Below are 17,156 nucleotides of genomic sequence, written 5' to 3'. Positions count from 1 at the left end.
CAGAAAATGCCAGGGAAAAAAACTCATGTCAGGCAGCATCCATGAGCTGGAAAAGTGAGAAAACAAATGCTTTAAACTGCAGATGGTGGTGGGTTGAGTAGGCTGGAGAGGACCAAGGGAATGACTGTCAGGGTGCAGACTAAAATTAAAGGATCATTAATTTATATTCTAATGTTTATTATATCACTTTTCTGGTTTTGATGTAGAATTGCTGACTAGAAAAATAACTGCCTGCTGCTAAAATCGAACAAAATACTGTACTCATCCTGCCTGAGCTTTGCCTACTAAACTGGACAGCACTTTCAGTTCTTTCAATGAAATTACATTGAGACCAAACAATAAAAAGGCTTAAGCCCATCACACAGCAAGAATATAGAGAAACATCGAACGTAGGTACAAGAATAAACCACTGAGGTGTGTGCGTCTGTGCACGCGTGCGTGCCCACCACATTAAACTACACAACCTTATGTCTCCCAGCCCCACATACACATCCACCAGCCCTACCCTCAAACCTAATCCTAAAGTCCAAGGAAGCACCCCCACTAACCTGATGACTTGTGTAAGGAGGAGCAGGATCCAATAAAGGCAAGTATTGGACCTGGTTAATGAAGGTGTGTGCCAGATCAAAGTGGCAGGGTTGCGTGACACTAAATTTCAAGTGACCAGATAAAGAAGCAAAAGAGGGATGATTCTCCCACTGCCCGCATACTCTCAACCCAACCTCACAGTGATACACTCTTCATTCTCCCAGTCCACATAAAAAAGCTGAGATACCCACAAGGCGAGGGAGAACCAATAAGTTAAACCCAAGCTGGGTCCACAGAAAACAAGTCACCACTAAACTCATTCCCGGGTGGAGTGACACTGAATCTCCAGTAAACGCTTAATTTAACCTATACAATCCCAGGCATATAGATGCCAGGCAGTGAGGTCTAAACTACCATAAACCACAGCATTACATTCCTCTCATTACGTTGGTCCATGGGATAAACACAAGACGGGCCTGATCAACCCTGGCTGGGTTGCCTGAGAGTGTCTAATGATTAAAGACCCGAAACACCCAATGACCCCAGGTTGCATTTCTGATGATGTGTCCCAGTGCACACCCGGTTCATTTAAGTCATGTGGTGTTGGACCAGGTTAATGAAAGGCATCAACCAGATTAAGGTGGCTCCACAACCAACACACACACACACACAATCTTCTCCATGCCCCTCAATATTTTTACGTCTATCTCTATGGACATATTCTGTGACTTAGCCTACGTAGCCTCAGAGGCCATAGATTAACCACCTCAAATTTCTCATCCAGATCCTAATTTCTTGCTCTGCAACCCTGAACTAGGACCCATTGTTCCAGGCGGCCCAAGCTATGAAAGAGGTTTTCATGTTTGTTCAAGACCACTTGTGCTCGTTTTAGCATCTTTCACTTAGCCAAGTGAAATTTTCTCTATTCACACATGTAGATTGGCCAAGTACAGCCATTAAATTGTGCCTGATTAACAGCTTAATTCATTTACAAAGAAGGGGAGACATTGAGGAAAAGGAAATGCACATCTAATTAGTGCTGGTATCACGTGAGAGTACATACTAACTACAGAATTTTCTTTAAAATACATATTATATCAATCCAATGCAAAAAGCTTAAAAATATAAACACACAAAAAATTGTCTTTTTCTTACAATGTAGAATATTTGTTTCTCTCACTCACATAGTCTCCCAGTTGGGTAGGACTTCATTATTCCAGGTCATCACAGCATTACCAATGGTATCCTCCAGTTTACATCTGTCTTCCAACAGCTTTCTCCGCCGCTGGGCATCTTTTTGTTCTACAAAAGGAAAATACTCCAAACTGAATATGGATTTCTGTGACCTGAAGACATCACGATCATAGGATATTCCATACTGCATCTCCATGTATCTTGCCACTCCCCTTTAATTCAACCCCACTACCAACAAGAGTTTAAGTGTCAAAAGCCCTAAACCTATATTATATATTCATGGTAGACAATATTTAACTGCAGGAATTGAGTATGCATTACACAAACTTTAACAAGGTCTTTGATCAGATCCTGGATGGTAGGTTAGAACATATGGGACTTAAGGTGAAGTAGCGATTTGGATACAAAATTGGCTTGGTGAAGACAGCAGAGTGTGGTAGTGAAGGGTTTTTTTTCAGATTGTATATCTGTGACCACTGATGTGCCTTGGGAATTGTTGCTGGGTCCACTGCTGCTTGTCATTTTGATGAATGATTTGGATAGAAATATATAGGTAACATGATTAATAATTCTGCCGATGACATCAAAATTGATAGCATAATGGACAGTGTGAATTTGTCCAAGGCCATAAAGGAGCCATATCAACTAAGGAAGTGGACAAGGTGGTGAACACTACATATGGCATGCTTGCCTTTATCATTCATGGAAATGAATACAAGAGTTGGGAATGTCATGTGACAATTGTACAAAATATTGAAATATCATGTGGAGTTCTGGTTCCCGCTCCACAGAGAAGTTGTGATTCAATTAGAGAAAGTGCAGAAAAGATTCACAAGGGCAGTGCCTATACTGGAGGGCTTGAATCATAACAAGAGATGGATGCACTGGATCTGTTTTCCCTTGCAGAAAGCAGACAGAGGTGAAATGAGGGAGGTATATAAAATTCTGAGAGACACAGACAGGGCAGATAGCCAGAGCCCATTTGCCATGGTAGGGGCTACTAAAATTAGAGGGCAAAGGTTTAAGGTGGTTTTAAAGAAGATCTGAGGAGCAAATGTTTCCACACAATAGTTATTATCTTGGACAAGCTGCCAGGTGAATGAGGAGGCACAACTTGTAATATTTAAGAGACATCTGGAGAAGTACTTGAATGAACAGGGTGTAGAAGGATATGGAATTCATACAGGCAGGTGGGGTTCATATGGATAGGTATGATGGCCAGCATTGACACTATAGGCCAAGGGGCCTGTTTCTATGCTGCACAACTCTGTGCAGTTTTATTTTCTGTTGTCATTTGGTAGAAAATCATCCTCTGGCTCCTATCAGGCTAATTACATTAAAATTATATGCATTTTGTTTTTGAAACCAGCTTAGCTCTACTTTCAAAGAAAAGAAACATATGGGAAATGTAAGTAAGATGAGATGGTGAGAACCGGAAGGGAAAACAAAACTGGTAAGAAATCTCTAATAAGAGCAGAGCTGCACTATATTGTCAAAAAAACTCAATACTAAGAAACCATTTACTAATATTATATCAATACAACAAGTTGTATTTAACCTCGTTTTTTCACTTGAGCCACCATCTCTGCATATTGCTGCCTATGCTTTTCAGCTTCTTCGGCTGGTTTTGCAGGGAGATTTCTGAGGAGAAATTGAAGTATTTATTAATTTGCTGACTTTGGCAACAGCTCAAACTACAAAAGAGTTCACAGGTCTAAAGTATACAAAATAACTATTCAATGATATAACTGATTCAGCCAAGTGACAGACCCTAGGGATGCAGTACACCAAGAATTGCTCTGTTATTCCAGCACGATCTCAGCATTTTCTCAAAATAACAACAATTTGAATGTTGATTAAATGTAGCAAAGTTCTGTTCAGGGCTTGTTTTAATTTCACTTAAATTCATTCAACCCTCTTCGATGAAAAGCTGCAATACCAACCTAGAATGCACACCCAGCTTCTACAGTTGGCCTTCAATTAGTGATCATCCCTTTCCTAATCCTTTAGGTTTACAAGAAGTTTCCTTCTAGTTAAGACTGTAACAGCTACTCATTTTCCAACTTGCCTTTCTGTCATTTCCTACACAAATTTAGACAGAAGATATTCTAGATTTAGGCTAAAACCATTCCAGTGGGCGTTGCTCTTCAAAATCTGATGTTGTTCAAAGAATTTAGCAAGAACTTCTTTCCAAATGCATTATTCACACTGAGACAATGGGATTTTAATCACCAGTTGAAAATTGATCATTTTTCACACACCAGGGATCAATCTGAGTTTCTCTTCTTTTGTTTGACAGGATCAGCCTCAGTCATGATTTACGCAAGTTATTTAGCATAAGGTTAGCATTTCTCCCCTGCTCACCCACCTACTGATACCATTGAGTCCTCACTGGAAACTAACAAACTGTAGCGGTGTGCTACACGCAGCGCTGAAATAACGACACGGAGTCGATAAACTGCAGCCAAAGAATGTTTATTTCAAATTCACAGTCTTGCTTTAAAGCCTGTCTCCCCCACCCGATACCTCAAGAGGCACGTACCGAAACCCCTTGAGGCTATCTTCCTTTGTGCCTGCACTCTGGCTAATTGTCAGCCGGTTCGAGTGTGCTAGTAATTGGGTCGCCACATAACCCCCCCCAGAACCGGCGGTACAACCCCCAATGTTCACAGTCTGGGCCGGGCCCTGTTTGGGAGGTCGGCCTCTGCGCCGCGGTGCTGGAAACTCGAACGGTTGCGCCAAGTCCACATGGGCCGGTTTGAGTCGGTCCACCGTGAAAACCTCCTCTCTCCCCCCAACGTCCAGCACGAACGTGGACCCGTCGTTTCTGATCACTGTAAACGGCCCCTCGTAGGGCCGTTGCAGCGGTGGCCGATGCCCGCCCCGTCGTACAAACACAAACTTACAGTTCTGCAGGTCTTTGGGTACGCAGGTCGGGTGCTGCCCATGCTGCGAAGTGGGTATGGGGGCCAGGGCACCGAGCCTCTCGCGTAGTCTGCCCAGGACTGCTGCAGGTTCTTCCTCTCGCCCCCTTGGGGCTGGTATGAACTCCCCGGGAACGTCCAGGGGTGCGCCATACACCAACTCGGCCGACGAAGCGTGCAGATCGTCTTTGGGCGCCGTGCGGATGCCGAGTAGGACCCAGGGAAGCTCGTCCGCCCAGTTAGCTCCTCGCAGGCGTGCCATGAGAGCCGACTTCAGGTGACGGTGGAAACGCTCCACCAGTCCGTTCGACTGTGGGTGGTAGGCAGTGGTGTGGTGCAGCTGAGTCCCCAGCAGGCTGGCCATCGCTGACCACAGGCTGGAGGTGAACTGGACGCCTCTGTTGGAGGTAATGTGGGCCAGTACTCCAAAGCGGGACACCCAGGTGGCAATCAGTGCCCGGGCGCAAGATTCAGAGGTGGTGTTGGTGAGTGGGACCCCCTCTGGCCATCTTGTGAACCGGTCCACGATAGTGAGGAGGTGCCGCGCCCCGCGCGACACTGGCAGGGGGCCCACGATATCCACATGAATGTGGTCGAAATGCCGGTGGGTGGGGTGGAACTGCTGCGGCGGGGCCTTGGTGTGTCGCTGCACCTTGGCCGTCTGGCAGTGCATGCACGTTCTGGCCCAGTCACGGACCTGCTTGCGGAGTCCGTGCCAAACGAACCTGCTGGAGACCATCCGGAAGGTAGTGCGGATGGAGGGGTGGGCCAAGTTATGAATGGAGTCGAACACACGTCGTCGCCAAGGTGCCGGGACGACGAGACGGGGCTGGCCGGTGGCGACGTCACAGAGTAGGGTCCTCTCACCTGGGCCTACGGGGAGGTCCTGGAGCTGCAAACCGGAGACTGCGGTTCTGTAACACGGGATCTCCTCATCTGCCAGCTGTGCCTCAGCCAGTGCCTCAAAGTCTACCCCTTGGGAAAGGGCGTGAATGTTAGGGCGAGAGAGCGCATCCGCCACGACATTGTCCTTACCCGAGACATGCCGGACGTCCGTCGTGTATTCAGAGATGTAGGACAGATGGCGCTGCTGGCGGGATGACCAGGGATCGGACACCTTTGTGAATGTAAAGGTAAGCGGTTTGTGGTCCGTGAACGCGGTGAAGGGCCTACCTTCTAAGAAGTACCTGAAATGCTGGATTGCCAGGTATAGCGCCAACAGCTCCCGGTCGAAAGCACTGTATTTGAGCTCGGGTGGCTGCAGGTGTTTGCTGAAAAATGCCAGGGGTTGCCAGCAGCCCACGATGAGCTGCTCCAGTATCCCACCGACTGCCATATTAGATGCGTCCACTGTGAGGGCGGTAGTGCCTTGTGCAGGAAGGCACAGAGTCGACTGTACTTCCTTAGAAGGTTGGCGTCATTCAATGTCTGCAGTGAGATGCTGAAGATGTTCTATAGGTCAGTTGTTGAGAGCGCCCTCTTCTTTGTGGTGGCGTGTTGGGGAGGAAGCATTAAGAAGAAGGACGCCTCACGTCTTAATAAGCTGATAAGGAAGGCGGGCTCTGTCGTGGGCAAAGTACTGGAGAGTTTAACATCGGTAGCTGAGCGAAGGGCGCTGAGTAGGCTACGGTCAATTATGGAAAACCCTGAACATCCTCTACATAGCACCATCCAGAGACAGAGAAGCAGCTTCAGCGACAGGTTACTGTCGATGCAATGCTCCTCAGACAGGATGAAGAGGTCAATACTCCCCAATGCCATTAGGCTTTACAATTCAACTGCCAGAACCTAAGAACTTTTTTTTTTAAAGCTATTATTAATGCTTTTTGAGTTAGTGATTTAGATGCATATCATATTATTACTGAGTTAAGTATTGTATGTAATGAGTTTTTGCTACAACAAGTGTATGGGACATTGGAAAAAATGTTGAATTTCCCCATGGGGATGAATAAAGTATCTATCTATCTATCTATCTATCATTCTGGGGTGCACTAGCATCGTGGCGTTCGCCAAGGCATCCTTCGTTTGAATGAAAGCGGCGGCGGACACCTCGTCCCAGGTAATGTCCTTGCCTGGACCGGACAGCATGGGGCGCATGATCCGGGCAGCTGAAGGGAGGAAGCGGTGGTAGAAATTGACCATACCTACGAATTCCTGGAGGCCTTTGATCGTGGTGGGTCAGGGGAAATGGCGGACCGCATCTACCTTAGCGGGCAGAGGGGTTGCCCCGTCTGTGGTAATCCTGTGGCCCAGGAAGTCAATGGTGTCGAGCCCGAACTGGCATTTGGCCAGGTTGATTGTTAGACCGTAGTCACTCAGCCGGGCATAGAGTTGTCGGAGGTGGGACAGATGCTCCTGACGACTGCTGCTGGCTATGAGGATGTCGTCCAAATAGATGAATGCGAAGTCCAGGTCGCGTCCCACCGCGTCCATCAACCGCTGGAACGTCTGTGCGGCATTCTTCAGGCCGAACAGCATGCGGAGGAACTCAAAAAGACCAAACTGGGTGATGAGAGCCGTTTTGGGGACGTCGTCCGGATGCATCGGGATTTGACGGTATCCGCGGATGAGGTCTACCTTGGAGAAGATCCGTGCGCCGTGCAGGTTTGCTGCAAAGTCCTGAAAGTGCGGCACAGGGTAGCGGTCCGGTGTTGTAGCCTCGTTCAGCCTGCGGTAGTCGCCGCACGGTCTCCAGCTCCCTGTCGCTTTGGGCACCATGTGCAGGGGGGAGGCCCATGGGCTGTCGGACCGCCGAATGATCCCCAATTCCTCCATCCTCTTGAACTCCTCTTTCGCCAGTCAGAGCTTGTCCGGGGGAAGCCGCCGAGCGCGGGCATGGAGGGGTGGTCCCTGGGTCAGGATGTGGTGCTGTACACCGTGTCGGGGCATGGCTGCCGCGAACTGCGGTGCCAGAACCGATGGGAAATCCGCCAGGACCCTGGTGAAGTCATTGTCGGACAGCGTGATGGAGCCGAGGTGAGGGGCTGGCAACTGGGCTGCACCCAGGGAGAACGTCTGAAAGGTCTCGGCGTGAACCAGTCTCTTCCTGGGCAGGTCGACCAGTAGGCTGTGAGCCCGCAAGAAATCCGCACCCAGAAGCGGTTGGGCTACGTCGGCCAGTGTGAAGTCCCACGTAAACTGGCTAACCGGCGCCCTGCTGCGGGTGTCGTAACTCGTTGGAGGTAAGACGCTGATCTCCGTACTGGTGTCGACCAAAAACCGGCGTCCCGACTGCTTGTCCCAGACATACAGGAGGCTATCCCGATGGCCAGCCGTCGTAGCCATCAGCAACGGCTGGCCCTGCCGTTTCCCGGGAACTGGCAGGGCAGGCGACAACGGCGGGCTTCTGCGCCCCACCGCTGGTGGTAGAAACACCATTGCTCGTTGGGCTCCACACCCCGGCCTCTGGGTTTAGCGGGCTCTGCGGCCGGGCCTGGACTGGTTTGCTGCTGGGAGCGTGGCCGGGTGATCAGTGAGATGGACGCCCCACTCACCTTCTTGGCTTTCCACAGCACGTCCGCCCGGGTTGCCACCTTCCGGGGGTCGCTGAAATCCGCGTCGGACAGCAGCAGGCGTATGTCCTCGGGCAGCTGCTCCAGGAATGCCTGCTCAAACAAGAGGCAGGGTGTGTGTCTGTCGGCCAGAGACAACATCTCATTCATTAAAGCTGATGGGAGCCTGTCTCCCAAGCCATCCAGGTGCAGTAAACAGGCAGCTCGCTCACGGCGGGAGAGCCCGAAAGTCCCTATGAGCAGGGCTTTGAATGCCGTGTACTTGCCATCTGCCGGGGGAGACTGTACGAACTCCGCGACCTGGGCCGCTGTGTTCTGGTCGAGGGAGCTCACCACGTAGTAGTAACGGGTGTCCTCTGAGGTTATTTGCCGAACATGGAATTGGGCTTCTGCTTGCTGAAACCATAGGTGAGGTTGTAGCGTCCAGAAGCTTGGCAGCTTCAAGGAAACCGCATTAACAAATGCAGCATCTGTCATCTCCGGTCCAAAAACGTTTGGACCGTCGGGGTCACCAATTGTAGCGGTGTGCTACACGCAGCGCTGAAATAACGACACGGAGTCGATAAACTGCAGCCAAAGAATAAGTTTATTTCAAATTCACAGTCTTGCTTTAAAGCCTCTCTCCCCCACCCGATACCTCGAGAGGCACGTACTGAAACCCCTTGAGGCTATCTTCCTTTGTGCCTGCACTCTGGCTAATTGTCAGCCGGTTCGAGTGTGCTAGTAATTGGGTCACCACAAAACTGTGTTAAAAAAATCAATATACACTTACAGCAGAGGGAAAGGGTATTTGGCTAATTGTGTCCTTGCTGTCTCTCTCCACCTAAATCTCATAAATAGATAGATAGATAGATAGATACTTTATTCATCCCCATGGGGAAATTCAACTTTTTTTCCAATGTCCCATACACTTGTTGTAGCAAAACTAATTACATACAATACTTAACTCAGTAAAAAAATATGATATGCATCTAAATCACCATCTCAAAAAGCATTAATAATAGCTTTTAAAAAGTTCTTAAGTCCTGGCGGTAATTGTAAAGCCTAATGGCATTGGGGAGTATTGACCTCTTCATCCTGTCTGAGGAGCATTGCATCGATAGTAACCTGTCACTGAAACTGCTTCTCTGTCTCTGGATGGTGCTATGTAGAGGATGTTCAGAGTTATCCATAATTGACCGTAGCTTACTCAGCGCCCTTCGCTCAGCTACCAATGTTAAACTCTCCAGTACTTTGCCCACGACAGAGCCCGCCTTCCTTACCAGCTTAATAAGACGTGAGGCGTCCCTCTTCTTAATGCTTCCTCCCCAACACGCCACCACAAAGAAGAGGGCGCTCTCCACAACTGACCTATAGAACATCTTCAGCATCTCACTACAGACATTGAATGACGCCAACCTTCTTAGGAAGTACATTCGACTCTGTGCCTTCCTGCACAAGGCATCTGTGTTGGCAGTCCAGTCAAGCTTCTCGTCTAACTGTACTCCCAGATACTTGTAGGTCTTAACCTGCTCCACACATTCTCCATTAATGATCACTGGCTCCATATGAGGCCTAGATCTCCTAAAGTCCACCACCATCTCCTTATCCATATCCAAATGTGTAGTCTTGTACAACTTTCTTTTCAATATGTTTATCCAAGTCCCTTGTTAAGGTCACAATGTAACTGATTCCTACCACATCTGCAGGTAGAACATTTCAGATTCCAAGCACAACATAAAAAAAAGTTCTTTCTCATGTCATTCTTAGTTATCTTATTTTATGCCGATGACTTCTGTACCTTGATCCATCCAATAACCAACTTCCATTTTATACTGACCATCATATTTTATCAAATATTCTCACAGCCTTTTCCAAATTAAATAGTCTATAGCACACTAATCTATCCTTGTAACAATAATTTCTTGTGAACATACTCCAGGATGATTAACCATGGGACTATCATAGCTACTCACCCACACCTACATACAGATACTGGCAGCTATAATCAAAGTTTTGTATTGATTTACCAATTCTGTCTCTAGTCACCATGTACAATATAGCAAAATAGAGCCTGGCCCACAGTATTTTATATTAATATGCACTGAATTTCAATGACAACAGATAACTTGACTTTTAACCTCAAGGAACTTAACATTCACCTCATAGCCATGAGGAGGCAGAAAAACAGATTCACAGATAACCTTTGCTGCAGTTTTCAAGTAACATCAAAACAGATTGATCAGCTAAGTATATAGAAAATGCAATTTACCATCAAGTCAGAAAATATGAATCATTTGTAACTTAATTCTACCTCATTTCTATTGCATAGACGAGGCACGACAGGAGAACCAAGTATTTTGGGGTGCATAAGCTCGTTTGTGACAAAAAGGTTAAATAATAAGAAAATAGTGCTTAATACTTACGCTGGCCTGTCCTCAAGAATTAGTGCTGTTGTGGAGAGGGGTTCAAAGTCTAGATTTTTCCTTACACATTGATTAGGAGAGGGAGACTTCTGGGCTCTCCTCGATCCTTCTTCATATTCCTGTAAGAACAGATAATTTACTTTTATTTCCAAGGCTACTAATTGTAAAATTGTATGGATTATGAAATACATACAAACTTCAAATCAAACAGATTTTGTGAAGTAGCAGAAAGATTGAAGATTCACTTCTCCATTTTTGGCTTTAGCATCTTGAATTTACACCACTGTCCACACTCAAAACATTAGAAGCCCTTTACTAAACTCAGCCCTCAAAAATGCCACTTCATATACTATTTCAGTTAACATGACAGGAAAACACCTACCACCAACACCTCCTCCACAACCACCACACCCCCCCCCCCCCCCCCCACAATGAAGTCTGGGAATTGCGTATCACAAGCCATTAATTCCTACTGGGCAAAAGATAATACTGGCACATACACAAATAACTGAAAGCAGCTGGAAGGGTAAAGTAAGATTCAAGATTTTACAAGACTGCCTTGCTCAACCCTGCAACTCACATCACCATCACTGGCTGAGTCTCTATGGCAAACCTTCAAGCTCTAGAATACAAACACATCTTTAACTTTAAAGATGTTGCTTAAAAATTTCATTAAAACTTCTCATAGTTTGTTATCAAATTCTGTTAACCTAATATTTTTGTGAGATGTGCAAGTATAAAGAGGGAAATTAGATTTTCTAAGGGCAAAGCATCATCATTTGTGAATCAATTTTTCAATATAAATTTAGTCTGGCTACTTGTACTGCTCTTTTGGCAGAATTTGGGCTAAATATACAAGATCATGGGACATTGCATGAAGCTCAAATTATGCTTCAGTGATTCTTCTCAATGCAAATAGAGTTTTAAATAGATTTTACTATAATTCATCAATTATGGGACTGCCTACTCTACAGCAATTTGACGAATTGCTTTTAATAAATAACTTGCAGCAATTAAAAAATAGGTTAATTTTAGGTGGTAGACAGAATTGGTCAACACTGTTTCCAGCCCTTCATCGACCGCGGTCGACCACAGGAGGTACATCCTAGCTGTCTATGTCAAAGCTGATATGCAAGCCAGGGCAGTACCATATGGAGAACAAGCTGTTGCCCATGCAGCAGGTTCTCACTCTCCACATAGCTGGTGAATTTAAAAGGATTGGCAGAAACCGAAACAGTCTGGCACCAGTGGCATTGTAGGAGTTGCCACTCAGTGTTGAACTCAATGTAGGACTGCCTTAGGGACTCCAGCTCCAGATTTTTCCTTGGGGTTTACTCCTGAAGTCTGAAGTAGGCATAGCTGCAAGGGAGCAGTGGTTTGAGATCAGAGCTTTCCTTCTCCGAGATGGGCTGCCAACCATGGCTGATGAGCCCCATCTGCCCGAAGTGAGTGGTTTTAAGGTGCAAGTAACCTGCCTTTCGCCCTTCTCTTATTAGTAGAAGTTGTTCCGCCAAGTTTAATATCTAAGCCATACATGAAGTCCAGGAGCTGGACTTGGTAGTCAGAGGCTATTTGAGGCATAAACCATTGAGTGCACATAATATGTAGTGGGAGCTTATCCCCACCCTTCCACTGCCCTGCCCCCTGACTACGACAACCTTAAGGAACCTCAAAACAGTTTACATACATCAAAATGCAACTCAAATGACTGAGTTTTCCATTGACAGCAGAACGATAAACTACGTAAGGCTGATGTCTTGGAGCTTCAACAATCTGGGTTTGATCCTGATCTCTGGTGCTGTGCATGATTTGAACATTTTCCCCTTGTGATCACATAGGGTTTGCCCCAAGTGCCCACCTTTGCCATATGCCAAAGGCATGTGAAATAATGGGTTAACTGGCTGCTGCAGTGTAGATGTGTTTTAGGAGAATCAAAGTGATATTGATGGGCATAAGGGACAGATTAGACTACAGTGAAATAAGTCGGAGGATGAGATTTCTGAGCCAACATGGATTTGATGTGCTATATTGAAAGAAAATGAGAAACCTAAAACTATGAGGAATTTGGTGAGGGAGTTGGGCAACATTTTTTGAAACAGGTGCATAAACGAGAATTGCTTATAATGCAAAAAGAATGCTTAACAGTTCCAGAAAGACCAGTAGTCTGTACTACCAAACATCCTGCTGTGATGTCTTAAAATAGAGCATGTTTATTTCAACGTTATTCTCAGATTCACAAAAAAGAGATTGGAAATAGTAAATCATTTTAGGAGGCTTATGAGGCAATTTTGTCAGCAGCGGAACAATAACAATGTTGCAAGGTCAGATTGGTTATTACAATTTAACACGTCAAAGGAAATGAAATGCAGAAGTAGAAAAAGGCGAAACTGAAGAATGAGACAAGATTTGGTGCCAAAAATTAAGGGCAGTAGAGTTATCAACCTGAATTTCCAAAAGTGATTAACTTATTGAATTTTCAGATGAAATGAAAACAGTTAAACCAGATGTTCTCAAACTCCGAATGAAATACAGCCACTGCAATGCCTTCTTTGTAGCTGCATCAATATGTTGGGCCCAGGATAGATCCTGAGAGATGTTGGGATCCAGGAACTTGAAATTGCTCACTCTTTCCACTTCTGACTCCTCTACAAGGGCAGGTGTGTGTTCCCCTCATCTTATCCTTTCTGAAATCCACAATCAATTATTTTGTCTTACTGACATTGAGCACAAAATTGTTGCTGTAACACCACTCAACTAGCTGATATATTATCATTCCCATATGCCTTTGTGTCACCATCTAAAATTCTACCAACGATAGCTGTGTCATCAGCAAATTTATAGATGCCATTTGAGCTGTGCCTAGCTACACAGTCACTGGTGTAGAGAGACTAGAACAGTAGAATAAGCACACCTCCCTGAGATGCATTTGTCAGCAAGGTAGAGATATTATCAACGATCTTCACAGACTATGGCCTTCAGGTTAGGAAGCTGATGATCCACTTGCAAGGGGAGGTATAAGGCTTTGGCACTTTTCAATCAGAACTGTAGGAATGATTGTGCTAAATGCTGAACTGTAGTCAATAAGCAGCACCCTAACATAAGTATTACCACTGTCCAAGTGATCCACGGCTGTGCGAAGAGCCAATGAGATCACATCAGCTGCGGACCTATTATAGTGATGGACAAATTGCAGTGGGTTCAGATCCTGGTTGAGACAGAAGTTAATTCTAGCCATCACCAACCTCTGAAAGCACTTCTGTTACTGGGTGATAGTTGTTAAGGTAGCTCACCCTGCTCTTCTTGGGCATTGGTAGATTGTTGCCCTTTTGAAGTACAAACCCCATTTCCAGAAAAGTTGGGATATTTTCCAAAATGCAATAAAAACAAAAATCTGTGATATGTTAATTCACGTGAACCTTTATTTAACTGACAAAAGTACAAAGAAAAGACTTTCAATAGTTTTACTGACCAACTTAATTGTATTTTGTAAATATACACAAATTTAGAATTTGATGGCTGCAACACACTCAACAAAAGTTGGGACAGAGTTAAAATAAGTTTGAAAAGTGCACAGAATATTCAAGTAACACCGGTTTGGAAGACTCCACATTAAGCAGGCTAATTGGTAGCAGGTGAGGTATCATGACTGGGTATAAAAGGAGCGTCCATCAAAGACTCAGTCTTTGCAAGCAACGATGGGTCTTGGCTCACCCCTTTGTGCCAAAATTCGTGAGAGAATTGTTAGTCAGTTCAAAAGGAACATTTCCCAATGCAAGATTGCAGAGAATTTAGGTCTTTCAACATCTACAGTACATAATATTGTGAAAAGATTCAGAGAATTCAGAGACATCTCAGTGCATAAAGGGCAAGGTCGGAAACCACTGTTGAATGCGCGTGATTTCCAGCCCTCAGGCGGCACTGCCTAAGAAACCGTCATGCTACTGTGACAATTATAGCCACCTGGGCTCGGGAGTACTTTGGAAAACCATTGTCACTTAACACAGTCCGTCGCTGCATCCAGAAATGCAACTTGAAACTGTATTACGCAAGGAGGAAGCCATACATCAACTCTATGCAGAAACGCCGGTGAGTTCTCTAGGCCCGAGTTCATCTCAGATGGACCGAAAGACTGTGGAACCGTGTGCTGTGGTCAGATGAGTCCACAATTCAGCTAGTTTTTGGAAAAAATGGGTGTCGAGTTCTCCGTGCCAAAGATGGAAACGACTATCCTGATTGTTATCAGCGAAAGGTGCAAAAGCCAGCATCTGTGATGGTATGGGGGTGCATCAGTGCCCACAGCATGGGTGAGTTGCATGTATGTGAAGGTACCATTGACTCTGAGGCGTATATTAGGATTTTAGAAAGACATATGTTGCCATCAAGGCAACGTCTCTTCCCGGGACGTCCATGCTTATTTCAGCAGGACAATGCCAGACCACATTCTGCACGGGCTACAACAGCGTGGCTTTGTAGACACAGAGTGCGTGTGCTTGACTGGCCTGCTGCCAGTCCAGATCTATCTCCTACTGAAAATGTATGGCGCATAATGAAGAGGAGAATCAGACAACGGAGACCACGGACTGCTGAGCAGCTGAAGTCTTATATCAAGCAAGAATGGACAAAATTTCCAAATGCAAATCTATTGAAAATCGTTTCTTCGTACTTTTGTCAGTCAAATAAAGGTTCACTTGAATTAACATATCACAGATTTTTGTTTTTATTGCATTTTGGAAAATATCCCAACTTTTCTGGAAATGGGGTTTGTAGATAGGAACTTCCAACTGTAGTCATGAGAAATAAAAAATTTCTTTGAACACACCGACCAGCTGGTTGGTACAGGTATTCAGAACTGCACCAGATACTCTATCTTGGCCTGTTGCCTTGCAAGGGTTCAGCACCCTGAGAGACAATCTGACATCGGCCTCCAAGACAGAGATCACAGGGATCAAGTTGAGGAGAGTAGCTAGAAGTGCAAGGCATGGTATATGACATACTGGTTTGGAGATATGGAATGGAACTGGTAAAGTGCAAGTACAAATATTGCTCTCTACCAGTGAGTTCATCAGCAGTAAACATTACCAGCTCTGATCCAGTAATCTGCACCATTGTTAAGGGATCAGCAATTCAGAATCTGTAAACAGGATTTGAAAACATATTTTAGTGTTTACATCCTAAGTCATGGCTTAAACATGGTATTATTTCTATTACTGAAATTTTAAAATTACTCTGCAAAATAACAAATCAGAGGTCAATATAGCAAAACTAACTAAAAGGCAGAGATACTTCCGTGTATTCTTCAAGAATTGCTGAGAACTGCGGCTCCTTGGTTTGTAACTATGACTACAAATTACAGCTTTGGACTATATTGAATGTCTATTGCAATACTCAACAGGTTTAAATTATATGAACTGTCAATGGCATTGAACATTGCGAACTAAACAGTAGGTGTTATCAGTTATCTGAAGACTTTGAGACTCACATTGAGAAATATTACCAAGTACAAGTCAAGTACTCCTTATCCAAAATGCTTGGGGCCAGAAGTGTTTTAGATTTTTTTGGATTTTGGAATATATCTTGGAATTGTCATTGTTCCAACCCTGAATCTACATGCTATCAGTAAACAGTCTTTGTCTTATGCTTGTTCACACACATGCACTTAAAGTAAAATTACATACAATATAATGAAAATAAGGGTGCAGGCTAACAAAAGCAACACAGCAGCAGCGGGAGAGTATCTGAATCTGCTGTTGAACAACGACAACAATAGCAGTCTTTCAGTCTCCACATACAATGCCACGTTTTGATTAAAAGGTTACAGTACACGTTATTTCTATATTCTATATACGGATTATACTTAGTAAACTGTGGCCATACTATGTTGACACTGAAAGCACGGTGACAATTCTCAAAACTGTTTTGGGCGTTGACACAAATGGCAGATCTCATTGTATTATACAATGTGACAAATAAAGCTAATCAATCTGTATCTTTGACTCGAGCATTCAGAGCAGTGTGGCCACTAGGGTTGATTATAGAGGAATTAATCAATCATTATTTCTTAGTGAATAACCACACACCCATCTGGTTCACACAAAAGAATCATGAAATAGCAGCAACCCAAAAAATTTTCTCATTCTGTTTTAGAATTTACAGTATATATCATGTTGCAGTGACTTGTTGTATATAGACAAATCTACATTTAATGCTTTTCTTTCAATATTTTCTTATTTAAGCTACAGTTTTATAATTTCTTGCCTTTCTGCAGCTTTTCTATCAATGCATTCATTTGTTGTATTAATTCACTGCACAGAATGTCTTCCACTTTACTTTTTATAACATTCAGAAGGGATGCATTTCATTAAATAGAATCCAATTAAACAGAGATTAGTAGATTAGCCAAGATGAACACTTAAATATGACAAAAGTGAAGAATGAAAGTAGAATCAAAAAGATCCAAGTGGGAACCAAATATATGATCTCCTTAGAAATATATTTGATTCCAGTCAGAAAATGGAGTCAATTTTATAAGTCCGGGTGTGACCTACAGAAGGCTTTTAAGAGCGAGAAAGCAATTTCAAGTGAAGTTGGAGACA

At 44.6% G+C, this 17,156-nt stretch overlaps 1 protein-coding gene across 2 annotated transcripts in view; it reads right to left on the bottom strand.

The window, feature by feature from the left end:
• Positions 1-17,156, bottom strand: part of LOC140726377 (TBC1 domain family member 14-like) — a 78,281-nt gene that overhangs the window by 22,008 nt on the left and 39,117 nt on the right. For both annotated transcript variants that reach the window (XM_073042672.1, XM_073042673.1), the window contains 3 exons: positions 10,564-10,682; positions 3,281-3,363; positions 1,713-1,830 (listed from right to left, as the gene is read on the bottom strand). In XM_073042672.1, coding sequence (XP_072898773.1) covers positions 1,713-1,830; positions 3,281-3,363; positions 10,564-10,682 — 320 coding nt within the window. The remainder of the gene's footprint in view (positions 1-1,712; positions 1,831-3,280; positions 3,364-10,563; positions 10,683-17,156) is intronic.

This window comes from Hemitrygon akajei, chromosome 4, assembly GCF_048418815.1.
Source record: "Hemitrygon akajei chromosome 4, sHemAka1.3, whole genome shotgun sequence".
NCBI classification, from domain to species: Eukaryota; Metazoa; Chordata; class Chondrichthyes; order Myliobatiformes; family Dasyatidae; genus Hemitrygon; species Hemitrygon akajei.
The sequence above is the reverse complement of the archived record's forward strand: the minus strand, read 5'-3'. Positions and strand labels throughout refer to the sequence as shown.